General features: G+C 37.3%; 2 protein-coding genes across 2 annotated transcripts in view; one reads left to right on the plus strand and one right to left on the minus strand.

The window, feature by feature from the left end:
- LOC132204014 (glypican-4) overlaps nucleotides 1–18,038 on the plus strand; it is a 47,648-nt gene extending 29,610 nt beyond the window's left edge. The window contains exons 2-9 of the mRNA XM_059632225.1: nucleotides 4,684–4,860; nucleotides 13,277–13,511; nucleotides 13,599–13,921; nucleotides 14,055–14,185; nucleotides 14,240–14,407; nucleotides 14,635–14,750; nucleotides 14,887–15,092; nucleotides 15,870–18,038. Of these exons, the coding sequence (XP_059488208.1) occupies nucleotides 4,684–4,860; nucleotides 13,277–13,511; nucleotides 13,599–13,921; nucleotides 14,055–14,185; nucleotides 14,240–14,407; nucleotides 14,635–14,750; nucleotides 14,887–15,092; nucleotides 15,870–16,180 (1,667 nt within the window). The 3' untranslated portion in view covers nucleotides 16,181–18,038. The remainder of the gene's footprint in view (nucleotides 1–4,683; nucleotides 4,861–13,276; nucleotides 13,512–13,598; nucleotides 13,922–14,054; nucleotides 14,186–14,239; nucleotides 14,408–14,634; nucleotides 14,751–14,886; nucleotides 15,093–15,869) is intronic.
- Nucleotides 18,039–18,199: 161 nt separating this feature from the next.
- Nucleotides 18,200–20,958, minus strand: LOC132205072 (glycoprotein-N-acetylgalactosamine 3-beta-galactosyltransferase 1-A-like). Its single transcript, XM_059633930.1, has 9 exons — nucleotides 20,868–20,958; nucleotides 20,670–20,793; nucleotides 20,509–20,612; nucleotides 20,307–20,459; nucleotides 20,113–20,251; nucleotides 19,934–20,052; nucleotides 19,603–19,713; nucleotides 19,386–19,543; nucleotides 18,200–19,326 (listed from the first exon to the last, which is right to left on the minus strand). The coding sequence occupies exons 1-9, from the start codon at nucleotides 20,884–20,886 to the stop codon at nucleotides 18,298–18,300; spliced, it is 1,956 nt and encodes a 651-aa protein (XP_059489913.1). The 5' UTR covers nucleotides 20,887–20,958; the 3' UTR covers nucleotides 18,200–18,297.
- Between the last annotated feature and the right edge of the window lie 4,674 nt (nucleotides 20,959–25,632).

Here is a 25,632-nt window from a genome sequence, read left to right on the forward strand (position 1 = left end):
ACACTTCCTTTATTTTTGTACAAAAGTTTCATTGTGGAATATTTCCATTGCTTCGGAATTTTTCCCAAGGTCAGACATTTATTGAAAAATTTGTTGAAAAGTGGAAGCATGAATTGAACAAGGGATTTAATATTTTCATTTGTAATGAGGTCTGGGCCAGGAGCCTTTTTGTTTTTCAGATTTTTCACTGCCCAGAGAATTTCCGCGTCGAAAATTGGTTCGCAGGAAATTTCTTCATCATAATGGTTTAAGAGCGATTTTAGGTTTAAACTATCATCTCCTTGAAAGTTTTCACAGTTGAGTATTTTTGTCATGTGTTTAATCCAGTCTTCGAGGTCAATGGGGTTTTGTATTTTATCAATTATTTCGACTGGCTGTTTTAGGAAGCGGTAAGCTTCTTGTTCTGCCTCAAATATTATTTTTTCTTCTTGTTTCTTATTAAATGTGAGTTTTTTACTTTTTAGCAGAATTTTGTAATCTTTCTTAACATCCAGCAGTCTTTTCAGTAGGAATTCATTTCTGAAATTTGACATTAGGAGTGAGTGATAGATATGAACAAGGTCCCTTCTTTTCAGAAAGCATTCGCAATCAAACCATGGTTTACTTATTCTATTATTTTTGCGAGGGACCTGTTTTGATTTTTGAACTATGTCCAGAATGTGTAGATAAAAGGCTTCAACATTGTCATTATCGATCAAAGTATTTAAATTGACATAGTCATTATTAACTAGGAATTCAAGTCTCTCTAAATCAATTTTATATACTGGTTTTGCTTTATTTTCAGAGATTTTTGGATGCTGTGAAGTAGAGTTGGAAATTGAGGCGGCACATGTCACCGGGTGGTGTTTCTTTTCTATTTCTCCTTTCACTTGAAATTCTTTTTTAGAGACAAAGTGGTTAGCAAAGATCAGATCAATTACACTGCCTCTCCAACCCGGGTGACCGTGTGTTGGCAAATTTAGATCATTGAACAATGAGAATCCATTTTTCTCCATTTTTTCGGTTAAGTACTTAGTTTTGCAATCATAATTTGTGGTTAATTTTTCAACACGACAGTTGAAATCCCCGAGAAGCAGAACTGGTTTATTATTACAATTTCTAATTTTCAGTAGAGTCATTTCTAAGTTATCTGAGAATTCATCCAGGTCATAACTTGGATGGAAGTAACACAAAACAATCACTAATTTTTCAAAAATTTGGATCAATGCAAAATCCTTAACTTCAATAGTTTCTGTTCTTTTTCCATATTTAAATTCATTTTTGAAATAGATTGAAATTCCTTTCCTTGCCCTCCCGTTGCTGTTTATTTTATTTGCCAGCAAATTTATTGATCTAAATCCTTCAATGTTAAACTCTCTTTCAGCAAATGTTTCTACAAAAAGTAATAGATCATAAGTTTTGAAAAATTCAGTTTCAGGAATTAATTTTAATTTTGACTCTAATCCTTCTATATTCCAAAGCATAAGGTTAATTTCGGTGCTCTTTACCTCGCCAGATTGAGATCTGAGCCGCCGGGAAAAACCGGTTGAATGTCCTCAGGCGTATCTTCGTCCTTATTGTTGGTGGCCTGAATAGGGGTATTGGTTGTGGGAGTTGTGGTGGTCCTCGTGGTGCGGCCGTGTGGTTTAAAGGAGAGTAGGTGAATTGTGATTGGCTGGTTGCGGAATTCATCTAGTAGAAGTTGGTGGATGAAGCTAGCGTTGATGCCGTCCAGCCCGGAGCAGATTCTTGGCAGGGAGAGTTCAGTGACCTTGTGTTCCTCTGTGTATTTGGCCAGTCCTCGTACCATATCCCGGGCACCTTGGATGTGTCCGTCCGGGTCGTGATAGAGTTTCTGATTGGATCGTGGCTTAGACACACAGAAGAGCATGAGGGAACCGTCTGGCATCTTCTCGGGTGCAATGTAGCCAGGGGCAGCATTCGGATGTCGAAGGAGCAGCTGGGCAGGGTCGAAACGCCCTACATTCTTGGTGTGGAGAGCGAGGCCGGCGCCCAGGTTGAAATCTGCACCAGTAGCTTGCCCTTTCACGCCTTTGGCTCTCAGTAGGTCACCTGTTTCCTCGAGAATAGTGCAGCGGCTCTCTGGGTGGCGCTGGAGGCCTTTGTTTCCGATTTTCTTTACTTCCATTTGATATTTCATGTATTTAGGCGTGGATTTCGGAGCCGGGTTCGACCTTTTTGAGTTTTGTTGGCGCTGTTGTTGATGGGCTCCGACATGAGTTTGGGTGTTCCTTTGGTTAGGTTTCTTTGATTGGTCATGGTGGGGCAAATTGTTGGAGCGCCGTTTTGGCGTTACGATTTTCCAGTCATTGTCTGCGTCAACGGCCGCGTGTTGCGATTTCGTAGCGCCTTTTTCATTTTGATTTTCATCTCGAGTCTGATTGGGGGTTTCAGAAGGGAGCTGCATTTGTGTGCCTGATACTCGCGCCACTGGAGTTTCAGAGCATGACCGATGGTGGTGCTGTTTCGGGGGCGTGTCACCTCCGAGAGACACGAGGGATGGGATTTCAGGTTCAGGTGGTCTTGATTTTGTTGGCAACATTGGAAAACCTTTAGATTGAAAACTTTTTTCATTTTGGGCAAAAATTTCCATTTCCATTTCAAAAACACGCTGTTTGAGGTACTCGATTTGGTAGTTGCAGTTTGCATGGAAACCGTACGGGTCCGGTTGTCTGGTAAAATGGCTATGGGAAGGCCCCTCCATGGTCCTCGGAGTTACCTGGTCCCTATAGCCCCGCATCATTGTTGAATTTGGCGTGCACCCTGAGCCGGTCCCAGGGCACGGAAACTTGTTGCTTACGTGAATTTTGAGGCCGGTGACTCTTCGTTGTGAAGTATGCCCATTAAGAAGTCACTGGGTCTGGTTTTTCCACCTAAAATCTGTCAAAAAGTGGCCCGGGCCACATACCTTGCTGTTGTTTTGGTCGGCGCTACCAACCAAGTTTATTTTTAATTTTTTTTTCGCATTACTAATGACGCAGCAGCCTCAATTGAAATTACACAGCAGTGAATGATGAAAATCATCTCTTCCGAGAACGGAGCGTGATTCAGATTCTTTTTACTCTTATGTCGCTCAAGCATTAAATTTTTTATCCCCAGCGCAGGCAGAGGCTGTGCAACTTTTGTCTCACATTCCGGGAAATTGGTGTATTAAAAAGAGCTCGCTGTGAATACGGAGAGATGATGATGGGTGCTCACATCTCAATCGCGCGCGTCCGACGAAAGCGCTTTTTGTCTCAAGAATGCCGCGAGATGAGTGTGTTGCCATTAGAGAGATCATCATTATCATTATTCTCTCCGGTGGACGATGATTCGGTCCTTTTGGTCCTCTCTCATTTCTTCTTCTTCTTCTTTCACATGCAGCGCAGGTATTCAGATTCACGCAGTCAGACACGTCGTGACTTTGAGAATGGAGATGGATAATGCAGCGTGACAAAACGGGCCTACGCCCTCGCGCGCTCCGAACTCGGCCCGCGTGCAGCTCTGCGTCATTTGTGAAATTTGTAATCGAAATACCGCCGCCGCGCGTGCACGTCTAGCAAGCTCGATATTTGCACAGTCATTAAACACCCCTTTAGAGCTGGAGAGACGCCGGGCGCAAATTCAAATAAACTCCGACTAACTAACATTGTGCACGGCGCGACGGCAGACGCCCAATTATTTATCGCCCGATTGCGATCGTTTTCCCATGAATTAAAACTGCTGGCAAGCAAAGAGCTAAAAGCTAGACGCGGTTTATTTTTCAATCTTGGCGTAGAATGAATAATGATGGATTTTCAGACGAAAGAGCGATATTGACTTATAAGTTGAAAATTTTATTATTTCTTCTGAAAAATTTTATTTTTTAGAACAAGAATCTAGTTTCAAATTTTAAAACTAAAGATCTGTAAATTTTGCATATCAAGATGTTAACTTTATAATAGAAAAATAATGGAAATTAAAATTCTGTGAATAAAAAGTAAAATTTAATGCATCGTTATCTTAAATAAATTATGAAAATAATAGATAAATTAAATAATCTGTAAACAGTGCACAATAATTTTAAATTTATTATAAATTTAAAGTCTTGAGACGAGTTCATAGACATCTTGCTTTTGAATAAGTTAAATGGCTCTTTTTCCATTTTAAGAATCATTTTGATGTTTAGTTTGACATCATAATTATTCCATGGCCTCCGACGAAGTTTACACTCTCTCGGAATAAGTCCCTTGCTCCTTTGTGTGATGCGCCATGCGGGCTGCAACAAAAGTTTGAAATTCCAAACCGTTTCACACCTTGTGTGGGGCCGAGTATAAAAAGCAGCCATGCATCCCTATTAACACCAAGAAGGAGCGGCTAATGTATATATTTCTGGAGGAAGAGAGCAATCGGATCTATTTTTGGTCCCAACAGCGCGTCGCGGTCGCCCTTCATTTATGGATTTGGAGGATTATGGGTCCGTGCGCTGGAAAAATGCGTCTTCCGCATAATAGGCAACGCGGCGGCGGTCTTTTTAATGCGCCCCGTGTGTTTTATCAGGGCAGCATATCGGCTCTGGAAATGGAAAGAAAACATCCCGCAGGCTTTGAGAGCATCTTCTCAGTTTTTTAAGCTCCCCTTCCATGCTTGTTTTTTTGAGTGGAATTAATTTTTAAAGAGTGTGATAATTGCTCGCGTTGCTAACGGGTCTGTTTTTTGTTTCAGGTAATGGGTTGAAAATGTGCAGCCCGCACCAGGACGACGAGAACTTGTCGTGCTGCACTGTCAGAATGGAGGCAGCGTTGGCAGCCAAGGCGAGGCAGGACTTCGACCACGAGCTCCAAAGCGCCCTCAACGGAAAACTGGCCAACATTCTCAAAACCAGGGCCATGAAATTTAATGGTGAGTAAAAATTAAAATGTCCATGATCAATTTTGTCCAGTGGCACCGGTTATTATTTTAGTAATTCAAATAAATTTATCAGTATTTTTTCGAGAAAAACTGCAATTTTTATCCTCATAAAAGGAGAAACAAAGAATCTCTTTTCTTTCTTTGCCCAATCAATTATGGAGGCTTCGACGCTTGACACATTTGCCCAAACTCGAAAAGTTCCAAACTCGGCTCACAGTTTAGCTCATCCAACTTTAGGAAAGTCCATTCCCGCCAAAGCACGGCAGATTCAGAGCGAGGAATTGCTCAAATATTGTAATAAAACTCTGGACTCCCCTGGGAGGGAAACGCGCGCGACGCTTTTGCCTCGAAACAACCCTCTTCGTTGCTCCCAAAAGCCCTTTTCACCGGCGCTGCCTCTGGAATTCAACCTGCAAGCAGCGGAATTTATAGCACGGCGGCGTGTTTACGGCTGCCTACTCGAAAATTTGCCACCTCACAAAAATTTCCAGGAAAAATGATCTTCGAGAAGAGAGACGCGCTGCTCAATTGACTTGTAAAGCCAGAATCGGCCATAAATTTTCGGCGCTGATGTTTTTGCCTCTCACCACCGGCAGGACAACCACCTCGCCCCTAAAAAACATTCACGCCGCTTGTATATATATGAATGAAGTGACATTTCTTTCTTTGAAAGAGCTGCTGGGAAATGGAAGGCAATAGCTGTTCATGGGTCTTAGTTGGGGTCTCGGGAGGTCCCTTTTGTGTGAGTTGAAGGAAGAGTGACCGCTTTTATGGCTACAGCTGTAAATTAATAGTAAAAAGATGTCCCAAAGTTCGTTCACAAAACTTCTGAGTATAAGCAATACCTGAAAAAAATTAAGAATAAGAATCTTGATTTTTGGGAAAAATTAAATTAAATATATCATTGGGGAGAAAAATACTAAAAATTATAAATTCATCAAACAATAGTAATTTTTTTCATCAATTTTTGCACTTTTAATTTTAAATTATTTAAACTGTGTTTGAATAAAAACATTTTTGCAACGAGAAAAAGGCCGATCTCTTCATTTCCATGATCATCTCCTCGAGTGTCAACTTCTTCAAACAAATTTAATTTTTCTTCGATAAAAGTCTAAAAATAAATTTGTTATTCAGTTCCACTCCAGTTGGTGTCACGTTTCCTGAAAAATAGTTTCCCACAATCGTGCAGAATTTCATCCATTGATGGGAAGGTGCATCGGAATGCCACCTGATAGAAATGCAAATCCAGCCGCAGTCTGTCAAAAGGTTGATGCGGCGGCGGCGGCCGTCTTTTTTCACGAGGGTTTGACAAGAAAAGAGGGCCGTAAAGCTCTTTCTGGTATTTATTGCGGGTCGTATAACACGGGAAATGCAAATCGCAGCGACTCCTCTGCACCGACTGCAAGAACGAACGCTTTCTTTTCCTCCGCACACAAAAGTTATTTTAGATGGAGGGTCCAGGGTTGTGCCAGGGTTTATATTATTTTTCAAGGCAAGGAAACAACAATAAACCAAGCCAGGATTTATGAGAGGGGCTCTGCCATGCGAGAGATGCTCCTCGCGCGCACAAAGAAAATATTTGTAGCAACTCTCAGCACCAAAATAAATATATATTAACGTGCGAGCTATTCATTCCTTTGCTGCTGCTCAGTGTCCGTCAATAAACCCTAACGGGATAATCTAAATACGATTTGAATTGCCTGGCTTTCTTTGAAATTGGCCGGTCATCCGCGCAGCAGCTAAAGAGAACTGAAAAAAGTTTAAAAGACGCGCAGTTAGTCCTTCCTGGGCGAGAAACTTCGCGCCTCGAGCGAGAATGGTAGTTAACTGGGAGAGTATTGATCAACGCTGCAGCAGGAATTAATTGAATATTTGCCCGATCTTGTGCTGCTCGCGAGAGAGCGCGCGGATACCAATCCATTTGGCTAATTGTCTGACTGCGAGCGAGACTTGAAAAACAAATATTATCGCAAAACTCCCTGGAAACTTTTGTTCCTCGGTGGGAAGAGTAACAAAAGTTAAGAAGTTGCTGTCTTTTGAAAAGTGCAGTAAATGTTTGCTAAAAAGTTAAAACCCTTCAACTTCTAAATAAAAAAATCTTTGTAACAATTCTGACATAAAATATAAAATTTGATATTTTAAACACTTGAAAGCAAATTTAATTGAAAATATAAACAGGATTTCAAATATTATGTATTTTGAGTGGATTAATTTATTCAATATTCAGCAATTCCTTGTAAAATATCTAAGTTGAATTTGATAATAATCTTTAAATAATAAAATCGATCCTTTATTTCAAATTTTGATTTTTTTTCACCATTTAGATCATATTTAGTATTTTCTATGCATATTATATCATTTTTTTTAGCCTGCTGAAAATCCTGAGAGTGTACATCATTAGCGTATTATGGAGTAGAATTTGCCAGTGCAACATTTTACATTTTATTTCTTTGTTGCCTCTCTCAATAAAACACTCCAGACGTCGCGGCAAACTTGCAACCCCTGAGCAAATGTTTTCTTCTTTGCATTGCTCGCTGCTTATTATATATAAAACCTCTCGAGGATCCGATTCATTTGAACTCCTTTAATACAAATTTCCCTTTCAAATCACGATCAAAAGAGAGCGCGCGCATGTGCTTGGTGGCTGCGGCGGCGGCTAAATTATTATTATAAAATATACATCCGCCTGGGAGCATATACATATTAAAAACGACAAAACCCGCCTCTCAGCAGACGCCGTAATCTCATATCTGCATCTGATCTTTTTTATCCGAAGAGAGCCGCCCGCTTATAAATAAATGAAGTTGCCCGCCAAGTATTATTATTAATTGCAATGCGGCCAATAGCTGTTGAAATTCGCGTGTATTATATATTTTATATGTTTCTCGGCAGGAGTGGCTGCTTAGCATAATAAAACGCAAGCAGAAATTTCAATTCACCGGCCGCTAAAAGTCCAGAGACGTGCCGGACAGGAGGAAATCGCCGCAATAACAATAAATTACAAAGCGGCTGAATCACCCATTAAAAATGTTCGACTCTTCCTCGAACGGATGGATGCTGCATTCATAGTAGATGATCGCTTCGTCGCCTCCCACCTCGTTTGCTCATCCGCTCTCCGCATTCACACTCTCGCGCTGCAGCAAAAGGGGGATGCTGGCTGGTCTTTTAATATAAAAACTCCAACTGTTATTACCCCCGTGGGGAGGTGAGCGCGGGCAGGATTATTTGATTACTGACGTCACGCCATGTGTCATCATCCCTCGGCTTAGCACACGCTGATAAAAAGCAGACAACCTCAATCCACGTTTCGCACTATCAAATATTATTGCGCGCAGACGAAATGAATTTTTTTCATGTTTGCAAATACCGACGAAAGGTATAACAAAATCGATACTTCTTGTACGCATAGGGCATGATGAAATTATTATAATATTTTCTCCTCTCTAGATTCTTGATAAAATGATGTCACAATCCTTCCACAATTTAAACTCGGTGATCAAAATTTTGAAAAGAATTTGCCTAAAATAATATAGTTTGTTGAGATCTATGCAATTTATTGGATATGCATGCCAAGCAGGTTGCATTTTTAGAAACACTCATTCTATAATTCTGCGACTAAGCTTGTGCTATCAATAAGAAACATATTTTTTTCTCGTGCTAAATTTTTATTCTTGCTGTTAAAAAGCTTTAAGATCAGAAAAGCTCTACAGATTTTTGTCGCAAATAATTTTTTTTAAAGAAACTTTTTTTATATCATGGCTTGTTTTTTTTTGTCCATTATTACGAAAAACATTTGTAGATATTATAAGATAATTTATTATTGGGACGAAAAAATTTTTGGGCGAAAACGGCAACATCACTATAGCAAAAAATTTGCTTAAACTTCCAACATAAAAAAATACCCCATCCTAAGTATAGGTAAAGCTCATCCATTTTTATACTTAATTGTATTGTTAAAAAAAATTTTAATTTAGCTTTTAATAAATAATCTCTTATTTTTACTCTGCGAATGATTTTTATTATTAATTTTCTTTTCAAACAAGACTTTTTTTTAACCTTTTTTCCCACATCTGTTTTATAACAAAGCCAAGAATTTACGTTCTGGATAACTTTCTTTATAACGTTGGAGGTTTGCCAGCAGATTAAGACAGCAAATCACTAATACTAAAAGACTTTATATCCAGACTAATTTTTTTTCCTGCACGTGGGAAACCTTAAATTCTGCGCGGATTCGATGATATGCGGCTAAGTTTTTCAACATTATACAAATAGAATAAGTTCTGCATTTATGCTAATCAATACGAGGCGCCAGATTCATTTAACCAGCATGTTTGGCAGATCCTGGAGGCGCACATCATTCGCGCTTACAATTATGTACATAATAATAAAAAGATGAAAAATTCCTAGCCTTGAGACTAGTATGATACACGTCGAAATAAAAGAGGAGGTACCCCCTCTTCAGAGACCAGAGCCAACCAACTAATCTGCAAAATATCTCGCGCCTCTCTCTGGCATTATTACTCACTGGCACTCGCTCTTTCCAGTCAAGTCTCGCTCAGGTAAATACCTTGCCCATACATACAACCTGCGACCTTGGGAAAGAAGAAGAAGGAGCCACCATTGCTGTTGTTCAGTGCATTCCACACAAATAGCACAAGTACAAAAAAGCAGCGATGAGAAAAAAAGAGCTTGAGAGCACAGGCAGGGATTACCCCCCGTGGCGGGGTGTACTCTTACCTTTAATTATTAACTTCCTGTTCAACTGGCAGCATTCCTCTCACTGGGAACGTTATTGGCCCTTTTCTCTCTCTTTTGCCAAACCGTCTGCGTAATATACATTTTACAGTTAGGCATGATTTCACAGTAAAATCTTCTTCAAAGCGCCGCTCTCTTTGTTTCATAAACGCTCAGAGGCACGCGAAAATCAAGTGCTGTGTGAAATTCGCATAACTTTTTCGAACCTGAAGTGCCAAAATTAAAAAATTTGTGAACATAATCACATTCCGCCGCATGTGGTCACTATACTTTTCGGCCTCGTCGCCTTTTTTTCTTTTGGTCAAATATTTTTCCAAGTAATTAAAGCGAGAAATTCCAGCAAAAAACCTGTTTGCTCCTTCAGCCCTAATGTGTAGGTACGCGCGCGTCTGCTGCGCGAAATGCAAATTCCGTCTCGTCGCCACCGCTCCGGCAGCAATGCTGTAAAACGGCCGCCAAATCGCTCTATCGAGGCGTCCAATTAAAAATCAGCACGACTTCGGAATCAATTTACACGCTTTATCGCAGCCTGGAGGGATTTGTCGTGTAATAATTACTTTTAAATATCTTTTTAATCAAATTTATTGGTTTTATAAAAATTGGATAAACTTTTTGCACACAAAAATATTTTATAGAAACTAAAAAATTGATTAAAAGGTTTTAAATTGTATATGTCTGGCTGCGGAATACTGAAGTTGAATTTTAATTTTCCTGAAAGTCTGGAAAGTGTCTGAGAATATCTGAATCAAAATGTGTTTATCTTTATACCTGAAATCCTCAAAAATTCGTCTTAAAAATTTTATATTTGAATCCGAATTACTCGTAAACATACATTGTCGGAATGTATTTTAAGAAAAAAATGAAGGCTGTTTGCACCAGTCTTAAATCTATATTTATTTAGTTGGAACATCATCAATTTCTCACACTTCAGCAGCTTTATATATTTACTCTTCTCAAAACATACTTTGCAATTTAAATTTTAAAAATTACCAGTTTTTACGCACGCATCTTGCGCCAAAGCAACTACTACTCTTTCGAAATATCTTGTATGTAAATTGACCTTCAATTACCCTGCTCGGTGCGGATTTTTTTAAAGGCGCCATAAAAATAACGCCGTTGAAATAAAATCATCTTTCGCAAAAACCTGCTGGTATGCTGATGCACGTGTCTTCTTTTTTGCGCCTTTCAGCGAGCGCCGTCTGGATTCCACTGCGAGCATGTCGAATTTCAACTCGCTGATTAAATGCTACGCCTCTCGTAATGCAATTAATCCGCAGCCGAGAGACATTATTTCGCAGTGGCTCTTATTGATTCGGGCGTGAAATAGACGCGACACTCACCAGCGAGCGTCTCTCTCTTATTTTCATTTATTTTTTCTTTATTATCCAACTTTTCACGCCTCCAGCATTCTCTCCTGCGTTTTAATTCCAACACAAATTACGGTAAACTTTGTGCCGCCTTTTCGAATCGGTCTTGCTCTCGGAATATAAGGAGCAAGTTTTATTTATCAGGGAGGGCGACAGAGGGGGCTTTTTGGGTTGAATACACTCTCGAGACCCTTGTGTGATATGTAAAGTAGGTGACGATGGCGACAGTCTGGCAGGGGGTGCACGGGGCTGTACACATTTTTTATTCCTTTGTGCTGCGTGTTGGCAATTCAGATACACATCATCACCGCGCGGCGAGTGACGCAAACTTGACACATTTCCCCTCATAAAAATGATCCAGCTGGAAATATTCCACAAAAGTGTCGTTTCGATGCAAACGCTGTCGGGGTCCCTAAAAAGCTTCCGTTGCAAATTAATTGATTTGGATGACAGCAATTTTCCGAATGCAACAACGGAGAGAATTAAGAAATCTGAGAGTCATGCAACGGCAGTTGAATTCATTTTGATTCGATTTGATTGGCTGGGCGTTTCACTTCACAAAATTTAATGGCCAAATAAAAGTTCTTGACGAGCGCCGCGCATATAATATTATCATCTCTCGCGGTCGGCATCTGGCTGATGGCGAAAAAAAGGACATTAACCTGGCGCGTGTAATGGTCGCAGACAGACTTTGCGCGGCCTCCTCGGGTGCTCTTTTTCACGTCAACTAAATATATGCACATCATACTCTCTTACAATTAGCACTTTGTTTGAAAAGACAAAAAAAAATTTATAAATAAAATACTTACAATTAATTGAATGCTCTGCATTCCAAAAAGGAACAAACAATTTTGATTACTTTTCTATTTAAGAAAAATTTGTTTGTGTTTTAAAAAAAGAATTTAAATGTTAAATTTTCAATTGATTGAGAAATATTTATTTGTTCAGAAAAGTTTAAATCCCAATATCTGAATTTAATTTAAGCTTGGTGCGGAGAAAAAACTTTTCCGAATAATATAGACTTTTTAAATAATTTTTCAATTGTATATTTTTACATTTCTTTCTCTTTTTGATTTGTAAAGGTTCCCTGGTCGATCTTTTATATTATGTGCCCATCATTTAATTTTGTTTGTGCGGTCACGTGTGCTGCATTAGCTAATTGCGATCATAATGGGTGATAATTATTGCAATTAGATAGCGCGAAAAGGAGAAAGAGCAGAGCGAACCGCTCGAGGAGAATATCCAATTTCGTCGTGATTAATGCTTTTTTTACTCTTCACGCTTTTTAGCCGAGAGCCTCTTAGGAGTATTATTTGCTGTTGCTAAAGCGCCATTTATTATCCAGAACTGGGTTTTTGCACAACTTTTCATCAATGATAAATGAGATGCAACACACAGCAGTGAAAAAAAGAGCGTGTGTGTTTTTTAAAGCTGTGCCGCCGTCGCCAGTTAGGCAATATTAAAACAAAATCTGTGTGTAACAACCTCCGTTGATGGTTCTGAAAAGCCCAATAACTCACCTGGTGGCAGCTGCGCCTCTTGTTAAATATTGTCATTTGAGTGACCAAGCCGGGAGAGAGATAAAATTTCCATTTTTCTGAAGGCCAATCGTGTGCTGTAATAATAATGACAGAAAAGAAAGAGACTTCTTCATCTCTCGGCCGAAGCCGTCTGTCAGCCGGAGAAATTATTTATATTATTGCCGCATGTAAATTCTCGGGCTCAAACCGCGAGTGCCTTCATTAGCGTTTCCACTTTGAGAGACAGTTAAAGGACAAAAACAAGAGGCACAGACAGAGTTACACACCGCGAGATTGATGGCGGAAAATATTATGCGCCCTGAGAGAACGTGTTTGTGTGTTTATTAATAAATAAATATAATGCGTACTCCTTTGTACGAGAGCGACCAGAAGGTGTTGCATTACCACCAGGCCACTGGCCGAGGTCAATATTCTCTCTTGGGAAGCAAGACTGGTGGCTGACTCGGGCAGCAGATGTGTGGATTCGCGCAGCTGTGTATTTAAATTGATGCCGAATTTTGATTAGGAATTTAAATAAACGCAATGTTTGTTGAAATGAAAAATGACAGTTTTCATTCCGCCATTTGAATTTCAAATTAAGAAATTATTTTTTCCCCGACATTTATATTTGCCCCATTGTCTGAATAAGCCGGCTAAACTCGGCGCCACTGGACATTTTAAGCCTCGTCTTTAGGACACTCCCAGTATTTCACGCTGCCCATATTTGGTTTGAAAGTATAATTAATCCTAATTTGCATATTTCAGACTTCTTCATGGAGCTGCTGGCGAGGTCTAAAAAGGAGTTCCACGAAATGTTCAAGAAGACGTACGGAATCATTTACGAGCAGAACCAACACGTCTTCACGGACCTTTTCGAAAATCTGGAATCGTACTTTGTCAAGGGCAGAACGCGCCTGGACCGTACTCTTGACAAGTTCTTCAACAACCTGTACCAGAGGATGTTCCAGGTCCTCAATGGCCAGTACTCGTTCGATGATAAGTTAGTACCATGTTTTAAATACTTCTGCCAATTTTATGCAAAATTATTTTGAAATTCTGATCTCTAATGAAAAATTATTTTTTCTAGGTATATGAGCTGCGTCTCCAATCACATGAATGAATTGAGGCCTTTTGGAGATGCTCCTCACAAGCTGTCCCTTCAGGTCAAGAGGTCGTTTGTTGCAACGAGGACCTTTGGCCAGGCACTCCTAATTGCCTCCGAAGTGGCGTCCAACATGCTGCAGGTGCAACCACCCCAGGACTGCAGTCATGCCCTGACGAAGATGTCGGGGTGCAATGTTTGCCAAGGGCGTCCCAATATGAAAGCCTGTCCAGGCTACTGCAGCAATGTGATGAGAGGCTGTCTAGCCTACCACTCAGAACTAGAAGCGGAGTGGAACTCTTTTGTTGGTAAGAAAATAATTCGTAACAATTAAAAAACCGCAATTTGCCGTTAAAAAATAATCATATTTTAAAGTATACAGTATAAAATTCTTTTAATTTGGATAATGCATATTTAAACAAAATTCTTTACTCATTACAGATGCATTCTCTAAAATTTCTGACCGTCTGCTTGGCCCATTTAACATCGAGGTTGTTGTTGAACCCATCAATATTAAAATCTCGGAGGCCATCATGAACTTCCAAGAAAGCAGCAGTCAAATCTCTGATAAGGTATGGAAATAAGCAGTTTTTTTAATGTTGATATTAATTGAGAATTTTGTTTAGGTATTTGCCGGCTGTGGAAAGCCAAGATTGGGGAAGAGGAGTCCAGCGGACAACAAGGAAATTCACTATGAGACACTCAATTTTGGCAAAAATAATGCAAGAAGTCGAGGCCAGCCAATCTCTGACATGACTCCTTTGGAAAATCTCATCAATGACACAAACTATAGAGTAAGTATTGTCATTTATATCTAAAGCAAAGCAAAGCAGCCAAAATTTTTATCTACAAAAAGCTTAAATTATAAATTAACTGAATTAATAATCCAATTTCCGCCTCATTATACTATTTTTATTTGTAAGATTTATTTCCCAACAACTTTCCTTGATTATTTTGTTTGCCTAATCCATCAACATTTTCATTGTGTTTGAAAAATTAAATTTTAAATGTTTATTTGTAGGTCAAAGATACCAAGAACTTCTGGTCCAATCTTCCCCTCATGATGTGTGTCAATGAAGATGCTGCAGTTCCTCCTAAGCAAGAAAATAACTGTTGGAACGGACGCACCAAGAATAGGTAAATTTAATTTAAAAATTTAAACTCATATAATTTGCTTCTAATTTACAACCGGTCTAATCACAATTTTCTCAATTAGAGGCAACTTTAGAATCAGATTATAAAAAAAAAAAATAATTTAATGTGGTTCTCACAGGTACACTGAGAAGGTCATTGCAAGTTCAGGAATTACTGCACAGGCCGACAACCCTGAGGTCAAAGTCAGCCCAGTGGAATCGTCAAGACACAGCAGCAAGTTGAATGAGCAAATGTACACACTGAGGATGCTTGTCAGCAAACTACGAAGCGCTCATAACGGGCAGGATGTTGACTGGGGCGATGACGAAGATGAAGATGGAGGAGGTAATTTTTCACAAAAATATATTTAAAATGAACTGCACCCTAAATACAATTTGGTAAATTTGTTCGTTGATTGCGCTGATAGAGCAATCTCAATATTAGAGCTTTTTTTTGGTAGTTAATATAAATTTTTTAACTTGCACATGGTCAGCTACGCTGCTACGCGGTCAAATGGCCGATCTGGTAAATTACCGCTGTCGGGGAAAATGGCTGATCAGCATTTTATTTAAATTTTTAAGGAGAAGCAAAAAACTGATTATCTGCTGCGATTCAATTTTAGATTTCTATGTTTTAAAATTAAGTCCAGCATGTTATTACGGATAATTTGTAAGAATTAATTTTCTTTTAAACCTCAATATACCGCTGTTGTGGGAAATTACAAGAGAAGAAATTGCACACTGAACAAGTAAAATGTACATTACAATCGGAATTAAATTACGTGTGTGATTATTCCCCGCATTTCTATTTTCAATTCGACTTTAAAATAATATTTATAATATAATATTACTTTATTTGTTTTATTATCATTTTTTGCAATATTTGAATCATGTTATTGAATTTAAATTGATTAAAATCTTATTCTTTTATTTAGTTCCAAATTGCAAAATAGTTTTTAGTTGCAAATTATTTTAAGAAAAGTAAACAATTGTGACATTAAAAGCATATTTTTTCTTATTTCTCATGGCACGGCGTCACTTCTAACGATAATCTCATCAATAGTTTTGCTGATACTGCATTTTTTACTTTCTTAGACCAGCTTTTAATTGCATCAATTTTCAGGTGACGTGTATGATGGCGAAAGCAGTGGTTCTGGAGATGGACCTAACTCTGGTGATGGACGCCAACCACATGGCCCCTATGACCAGGAGGAGGGCAGTGGCGACATCGAGTATGATGAGCGACCCAGAGGAAAGCAGTTCCCGAAACCTGCACCCCCTCCAGCCCACTCGCCACCTGTGCCAACTGGCCGGGCGCCAACGACGTCTGCAGCGCCTCCGAAGGTGCAGAAGGCTTCCGTCACAAAGGCTGTGGTCACATATCTGTTCCCCATCGTGGTAGTTTGGCTAGGTGGCATGTTCAGTGACTGGTAAATGTGTCAGCCGACTCGAAAGATTTTCCTCGTGAATTGTGTATATTGAAATGTGTCACTATTCAAAATCGTTGAGCCCAGTGTTTTGGGAGAGCGGACAAGCTGAGAGTGCTGAGTTACAAGCTCAATGATTATTGATGATAATTTTAGAATAATCTGCTTTTTTTAAAGAAAGGAAAAATTGTAAAGACTTTGTTTAAAATCCTAAAGAAATCAGCGCTCTTGACCATCCTCTTCCCAATTTTTGGGTCTCGAATTAACCTGTGGTGGAATTTTCATCACATGGTGATGTGTGATTTGTAAAGAAAGAGTGGAAATTTTTTACGGAAAATATTTAAATTCATACTCAAAATTCCAGACGTGGAAAATTAAGAAATCTCATCTTGAGCATTGTAGACACAGACTTGATCGAACACTGCTGGTGTTGATGAGCCTTATTTTTAGTATGGACTTGAGAGAGAAACTAGCAATAGGATTACGAGTGGATGGCAACACAACGAGATATACGTAATAATTCGAGGAGGCCTTGCCAGGCATGTGTTGAGTGAAAAGTCTAATTGTATTACTTGAACGTCCACTGCTAAAGGGCTGTCACGAAACTAAACCAGTTTGGAAATGCAGGAAGGGAGAATTAAATCTGTTCTGATCAAGAACCACTTGCCGCTCCTGTCTCTCCGACTTGGGGAAACAAATAATGACAGCCCCTACCTGAATGTCTTCTGGATACTTAAAATTACCGTACTAGGAATTTCAAAGTAGCATTACTATGAATGTTAAAACTTTGTAATTTTTATGCTTGGATTTAATTCATAATTGGATGTACATTCCATTGTAAAAAGAAAAAAAATAATGCAAATTTCTTTGTAATTTTACAAAATCACAAAACTTGAAATGTTTTAGTGTCTTAATTTATTATCTATTGAATTTAATGTTTAATATTTTCATCTATTGGCTGCCATCAAATTCCTTCTAGTCCACCGTAGCTTCAAAGTGGCTTCTGTGCGCAAGGAAGTTTCCTTTTTAACTAAAAAAATTATCACTTTGGCATAATCTATTGTGTTTTGTGGAATTCGACGTCGGTCACATGACAGAAGTACTTCTTGCATTTATGAACTGTTGTTTTAAATTTTAGATTCTCCTTTTTTTGACAATTTAATGTTGCACAAGTTGTAAATGAGCACAAAGTTTATTTGGAAATTTTGAATCTTTGTGTCATCCATATATTTAACCCATGTTTGTGACCGAGCAGCTTATTAACAGTGATGTAACAACAATTACTGTATTATGACGAGGGTGCCGAGCAGCCTTTGAGAATTTAATTTCGAGGATAACTTTTGCCCTGTCAACATTTCTGGAACCAACCGTTGGAACTGCCACTGAACTTTTGAATGTTTTGCAGCACAATTGACTATTGTATGATTGTAAAATTGTAATTTTGTTGGTTCCTTAGCAAAGCTGCATCAACACTGTAATAGCTAGGCTAGGGTTCAGAGGTGCATGATTGTAGTCAGGGTAGAAAAAAAAGGAAAATTTGCCGTTCAAAAAATCGTCAATTCTTGAATACACTGAAAAATATTGAAAAAAAATCCAGAGGCGGCTTATTTTTATTATTTGTGATTTGTAAGACTAATTTAATTAATAACTAATTTTTAATGTTCAACTTATTTACTTTGCATTATTATCCAGTCTCTCTTTTGTAACTACTCTGACTTTTGCATCTGGGAAGTCTTCACTGATTGTTACATGAACCCTCTGCTCTGTTCATTTACACCAATAGGAGACAAGTAATTTAAGAAATTATGCTTTTTAACTTGCGCATCTTGAAGAATAATAAATTGGAAATCAGACAATATGAAAAAATGAAACAACTGCTTTTTTTATTCATAATATAATGCACATTCTAGTAATTCTAAAATTAAATTCGCAATTATATTAATAATATAATAATATAATTAATACTTTCAAAACCACACAATCTATTATATAATGTACAGTAACTATTAAATAATTTAAAGTGGCAATTAGCAAGGATTAATTAATTTTAAAATGAAAGTGTAGACCATTTTGATGGAAATAAATTAATTTAGAGTATCAGTAGAGGTAACAACATTCAATTGCTCATTCTTTGATTTTAAAATTTTTGCTTTCCGCATGTCTTTTAATTTTTTTTGTAACTGCATCAGAAAACTCATCAGGGGAAATTTTACTTCGACTCAATTCGGTGGGATATGAATTTTCTATAGGCACAACAGGCTTTTTAAATGCTGTAATTTGCTTTTCAGGGGGAGTTTTAGTTGGAATCAATTCGGCTGATATAACCTTTTCTATACGCACGTCAGGTTTATTTACTTCTGATACCTTCTCTTTCCGGGGGATTTTATTTTCATTGAATTTGACCCCAACAGAAGTTTCTGTAGGTACAATAGTTTCACTCATTTCGGTAATTTGCTCATCAGGAGCAATTTTGCTTTGACTCGATTTGGTTGGAATTGATTTTTCTTTCGGCACAAGAGGATTTTTCAATTCTGTAACCAACTCTTTAGGGGGAATTTTACTGAATTTGGCTTTGATAGATTTTTCTGTAGGTACAGCAATTTTACTTATTTTTTTAATCTGCTCCTTGGGAGCAATTTTGCTTGGACTTAATGTGACTGTCATCAAATTTTTTGTAGAGAGACGAGTGCTTGATTTTGTAATCTGATCATGAGTTAAAATTTTTGTCGTGGGAGTGAATAGTGAGCTAAATTTGATTGAAGTTAATTTTTGTGTTACATCATTAATAATTTTTCGCGTGGTTCTGTTTGTGGATTTTAGCGTTTCCGGACTAACAGTAGTGTTCACAGGTTTTGAGTTATTTACAAAAGGAGTTGAAGTGTTTGGTGATTTAGTCGCGCCACTTGTAAATAATGATGCAGTTACATTAGATTCCTTAATATTTGCGGCAACAAGTCCAGTAGTTAGGCGTCGAGTGGTTGAGGTAGTTTCGGTGGTTTTGGTGGTTTTCTTCTTTTTAGGAGGACTCTCAGCAAGCTCCATATCAGTTATGGGGAATGGATTAACTTGATACACCAAATTTTCCATCAAGTAAAATGTGTCTGGCGGCATGTAGTGGAACGAAATTGGATATTTTGAGCAACAATCTTCTCTCTGAGGAAATTTCAAAATTTTAAGATAATTTTGAAAAAAAAAATTAAATACTATTTTACTTCTTTTTGAGGCCACTTGATAAAATGAGGAAACCACCAGTCAGTGTATTCTATAGCAGGATTTGTATACCACTCTACATTGAAAGGGTAAAAGCGGTAGTGGCCTTTACTGTCTCTTGAATCGCCAGGGTATACTCCGGCGTAATGCAAACAACGGCCTGGAAAATTAAACAAAACGGAACAAAATTTTTTATGTAATACTAAAAAATTACTCTACCTAAATCAGCGTCCTCTGCTCCTTGGCCGGCAATAGTTGGACACTGTTTAGGGTCTCCAACAAACGCAATTTTCACTAATCTCCTCAGGGCCTCTCTACTCAAAACATATCCTGATAATGAATGATAAAAAAATCAGAAATTTTGTGACAAATTAAGGTCATTTTTAATATCAATATTTATTTTAAATACCAATGAAAATCATTGTCAGATGAAATTAATTTAGGGATGAAATTTTAGGATCATATCAGATAATATAATAAATAAAAGATTATGATACACAATTTTTTCCATCTATGACTAAAGGAAAGAATACTTAATTAAATTTACAACCTGCTCCACCACTCATGTAGCCTTTTGGTGCGATTGTTTTATAATTAAAACCAAAATATTCCGGTTCATTGGTATTATATGGCAAGAGGAATTTCCGCAAATTATCTACTATCACATACCTAGAAAACGTTTCATGTTGCATTTTTATAATTATTGATTATAGTAACAAATTTTCTCACGAGTCATCGTCCGCCTTCAAAAACCAGTCATACTCCCTTGAATAGTTCTCGTAAATATGATTGAATGCCTCGACAGTTTTGGCCCAAAGACCTTCCCTGCCTGGCGGTGCATCAACTTTGACAGTGGGAAGAAACTCGTCTGTGTAATTTTTCTTTCCAACTTAGAGAATCGATAATAATTTTATTTAAATCACCCTCAGCTTCACTTATGAAAATGACTTTATTGCAGCGGCGGCCCCAAGTGGCCTTAACGTGTGCAGATTTAGTGTGGCTTTTGCTCGATGTGCAAACCCAGCACAAGACTCGGACTTGCTCGTAGATAATCTTTGACTGTTGAGCACGCGAATCTAAATTAGAAAATTTTATTTTAAGTATTTTTTTATGATTCAAAGAAACCCATAAAGAGTTGATCTATTATTGAAATATTCAAATCCATTGTTTCATGCACCAGCATTGGCAAACTTCCAGCCATAGCAGTCTCATTTTTACTCCCGTCGTCTCTGAAATATTCAATTCAAATTTTTTTATCTATTAATTATAAATTTACTACACAGAACCTTAAGTAGATTTTGTAAAAATACATCGAATAAGCAAAACCACACGCCAGTCCCGTAGCAAAAAATATAAAAAATTGGCAGCGAGAATCATCTTCGGCCACATTGCGTCTGGTCCTTGTATGGTCTGTCAAATCACCACGATCAAATAAGTCGAGAATCCATCAATCAAAGTAAAAAATATAATATCAGAGTTCATACCACGTTTGCAAAAAATCATTTTTTGTGACGTTGGTGAATTCTAATAAACGCATGAGCTGCGCTTTACATTGTGTGCAGTGCAGCGCTGGCGGGAAGAAGACTATAGCTTTTTTACCATATGCTGGTGTTCAAGTTTCCTTATCAAAAAGCCGCCGCCGACGAATTTTGATAATAGCGAGGGCAGGAAAGAAAGGTTTTACCTTGATAACAAATTCGTTGCACATTTACATGCAGGACGAGAATAATTCTAATTATTAAACTTTCGGGTACCAATTAAAAAAGTTAAAAATCATGTTCAAAGCGATACATATTATGCATCTTTTTCATAGACATTGAATTAATTCAAAAAGAAAGTTGATATTAACATTTTTAAATATTTCTTTAATATCATTGTAAAAGTTGATGAAATACTGAAATTTAAAAAAAAATTGCTATGGCAGAAACAAAAAGTTTGCTTCATGAAATCGCCACTTGAACAAATTTTCTGGGAAATAGGCAACCTGCACAGATCGGATGCTCAGCGGTACAGTATTTATCTTCATATAAGGCGCAATCCAATATTGACTGGTGACTGGTATTTAAATCTTCCTTTTTGATTGAAGCAAGTAATTGGAAGGTATTTCTTTTCTAAGTTACGATTTATGTGATTAATGCTTTAAAATTTCCGGAGGAATTTCAAAATAGGCTGCAATTAAATAATATTCACTTAATTAACATTTGAATTCCTTGAAAGAGTATAAATGGCTATCAGTACTATTTATTTTAAACTAATATTTTATTCGTTCTTTCTATACCATTTTGTCAAGATTTAATGGATTTATGGGTAATTTACTGAAATTTGAACAGCTGCATTTTTGAAATAAAGCAATTCTAATGTAATTGGATTTGTTTAGACGAGCAATTAGTTGGATAAACAAAATATAAAAACTCAATCTCATTAATACATAGTCAATATTTGGTACAAATGGTTCTGGGATGCGTCTGAGAATTTCGATTTGACGGCGCCGAGCCATTCTGTCGCGGAGGGTGCGAGCGACAGTAACTTTTTTACGACCCCCGCGGAGGTCCACGCGGCCAATGGAACTCGTCGTCTGTGTCAACCATCACGAAAAAGGCGTCCCCCAACAATGGTTGTCATGACGACGGAGAGCCGAGACGCAGGGGATGCTCTTTTATGAGGCAGGGGTGTTTTAGGGGCGCCGGGTGAATTGCACGTCCGTAAATTATTATACGGCGCGCGACCCTAAAAATTATTTACTGCTCCTTGTTTCGCAGGCCTCGCTGCAGAGAAAGTTGTAATATGTATTTATGGCCGACGCGCCTCCAAGTCTCATCAAAACGAAGCCGACGCGCTGTCTCTTCCAACGCAATTAAATCAGCCGCCTCAAATAGCCTCCCAGGGGAATAAAATTCAGAAGGGAGAAGCGACAAGCTTGAGCAAAAGTTTCTGAGATGCGGAGCAGAATGTTCATTTTACCTTGTGTCTCAAATCTAAAATATATTTGAAAATTATCCATGATTATCTAATATGATCAAGTGAAACTGTTTTATCCAAAAAGTGTCATTTTTAAAATTTAAAATTATTCATTTTTGTCTCCTATAATATTCACCTTGGGGAGAATAGGAAAAATTGCATCTCAACATTTCCGACTTCATGAAAATTGAAAGATAAGGCAATTTTTTTTTTAATTTAATGCTTTTTTCAATTAACTGGAATAAAGTTAAACGAAGTTTCTACAAGCCATAGATGAATCTCATTTGATAATTAATTAATAATTCCACAATGTAGAGTTTTATATTTAAGTATACTTTTTCCCACCAAAGATAAGTAAAGTTTTAGTGACATATTTTTTTACACGAACCAATTAAAATAAAACTTTTTTTAATTCAACGCATCATAAAACCTTGGCAAATCTTCACAACTTGTTTAAAAACTCAAGTAGCCCAAACGGCAATGTAGAAGTCATTTGCGTAACAGCAGTTCCCTTAGAAGAAATTTACCAATTGTGCTATTAAATGTGAATTCAAATTTCTCCCCTATAGAATTAATTCCTTGTTTTTAATCAACCATTAAGCTATTGTTCAATTATAAACCTGAATCCTGAATCATAACCTCCTTAATAGATTTTCAGCTAATTTCGCCAGCATCACGTGGACCACCAAGAAAAGGAAATATCATCAAAATGGCTTTTTTTATTGTATAACATGGAAAATAATATAGATTTAAAATTGAGTGTGTCGTCTACATCTACACCACAAATTTAATTAAGGTCGCATGCCTCAAGTCTTCGTCTTGGCATGAATTGAAAAATTATTAAGGTAATTTAATTAGGCTACACTGCGCTTAGAGATGAATTTATTTTAATACAAAATCTGGGGAGCACAAGATTGTAATTTGAGGGATCATTTGGAAAATTCACTAGCATCATAATATTGCAGATTGCAGCTTAACCTAACAAGTTTTTTTGCAGATTATATAACACATTGTATTGTACTTTCAATATCTTGCAAATACTGGCGTTTAAATCCCTGTTTCTAAATATTATCCATTTCGCATCAGCAATCGTTCATTCACGAATTTTTTTAAAGTGTCCTAAAATATAAAATGCAACACAATGTTTTAATACATAAAATCTTTAATTGTATATATTTGAAATAACTGAGTGTGCTTGGATCTCTCATTTTTTAAACAAATTTAATGCAGGCCATTTGACCATGAGGAATACTAGGGAATTTTAATAGTATTATGATAATTCAGAAGTGAAGTTCAAATTGTTATTGTATAAGACGTAAAAAATACTGACAGACAAATAAACAACAATAATAAATATTATATATTTATTTTTAAATTTCTATAGACTATAAAATCAGGCATCACGCGACAGCTCATCTATTTGAAGTTATCTTAAAAACATGATAAATACAACTATTAATTAAATTGCTATATACAATAATGTTTCAACAATTTTTTTGACCAATTTCGTGTAATATTTAATTAAAAAGCCCGTTATTAATCTGTTCAATTTACCGAGTGCGTTTCAGGCAAAGCGGATGCTGATGCATTTTTTCTTTGTGATGGATTTGGAGTGGCCATTAAGGAAAAATTCATAAATCTGAAGGCAAGTGACGGAAATAAAAATCACAGTATGCAGCGCAATCACTCCATTGTGTCGCCTTTTTTTTATCTCCAAAGGCAGTTTCCCGAAAGTAAACCTGAGATTTTGAGTGCGCCGAGGCATTTTTGTCAAATTTACGACTTGAAAACGACACCAAGCGTCCATTATGCCGGTGCACTTTTATTATGCGCCAGAGAAAAATATATTGCGCTCATTTAGGGCCCATCAAACCAAAATTTCAAAGGCAACAAAACATTTTATTTTGACATTAAGTCGCGCTGGGGCTGGAAATGAGTCGGAGTCACGCAGCCATTACCTCTCACATTCGCTGCTCGTTTCGAGCTGGCAAAGTATGCGCCGAAAATTGGCAAATTTTACTGCCAAAATTACGATGATTCCTCGTGTACCGCGACTGGATCGAGGATTATCAAAAGTTTGAGCTATTTTCGAACGGAGCAAAAGTGAATCGAGTTAAAAATTTCATGGTTCATTTGCGGTCCATTAACGATCAGTAAAAATGTTAATAAACACGCCGAACATAGGGTAAGGTGTAATTTAAAGCATACTCAATTAGCCACTGTGCGTTCTTTAGTTAAAGAACTCTCTTTATGACCACCGTTTTTAATATGTCTGGTCCGTTAATTTTTATATGAAATCAGAGTATCAGCTCAAAGGATCCACGAATATTCAAATTTAAAATAATCTTCCTATTGCCACTAGACAAGTAATATTCCGCATTATTTAATTGTTTTTTTCCTTTATTAAATCATTTGTTCTGGCTAAATAAATATTATACATGATGAGATTTTGATGTATCGAATAACTAAATTCTAAAATATAATATTGAAGTAGATAAATACTTACAAAGCCCTAATGTTTGCAAAAAAAGTAAGAATATATTTACTCAATCTTTATATATTTTTATACTGGGCGGTGCAATTATTTCTTCATCATTGTTGGCCTATACTTTCATTTCTTTTGGGGTTTGAGGTTATCAGCAAATTCTAGTGAATGCTTGAATTTTTCAAGAAAGAGAAATATTGACGTAAAAGCTGTATACCAAATTGATATTAATGTTTTTACTCCTATTTGTAAGTCCTTGGGGCAAAGGATGAAAAAGGTCATGGTCTTAAACCCTATATATAACATTATAATTATAATTGTGTTTTTATAACATCCTAATAATAAATACAGACGTGCAGCTTAAAAAATTCCATTAAATTTGTCCTTTTTTACGAAAGATTTTATTTAAAATTATCTTTTAGGTCTTAGTTTTGCTTAATTACTGCCCATGCTGATCAGTTTGAACTAAGTATAATGCATTTTAAAAGTATCTTGTGATTAAAATTAATATATGCCAAATATATTTATTAAAAATTTGTCAGATTTAAAAGGAATTAAACTCAAATTTCTACTGATCATGGAATCATCCAAAGATATAATTGTATGTGCTTCAAATATCAGCTAAATTGAATGGTTTTCTTGAAGAAGGATGCAAGCAAGTTTTATTCATTATTTTCTGAGGAGAATCGAACCCAGGATCCTCAGCCATTTTGGTCCCAGCAAGCAGGGTGGAAGACGAGGGTCGCGTTTGATAGGCCGAGAAGCAATAAGGGGTGCTGCACCCCTGCTGGAGCCGTCTGCGTTTT

Source organism: Neocloeon triangulifer, unplaced genomic scaffold (genome assembly GCF_031216515.1).
Source record: "Neocloeon triangulifer isolate White Clay Creek 2 clone unplaced genomic scaffold, ASM3121651v1 ptg000002l, whole genome shotgun sequence".
In the NCBI taxonomy this organism is placed as follows: Eukaryota; Metazoa; Arthropoda; class Insecta; order Ephemeroptera; family Baetidae; genus Neocloeon; species Neocloeon triangulifer.

Coding starts and splice junctions, on each gene's coding strand:
- LOC132205072 (XM_059633930.1), bottom strand. Junction 20,053..20,112: donor TTGAAGGCGGACGATGACTC/GTGAGAAAATTT, acceptor AACGTTTTCTAG/GTATGTGATAGTAGATAATT. Junction 19,714..19,933: donor CTACATGAGTGGTGGAGCAG/GTTGTAAATTTA, acceptor ATTCATTATCAG/GATATGTTTTGAGTAGAGAG.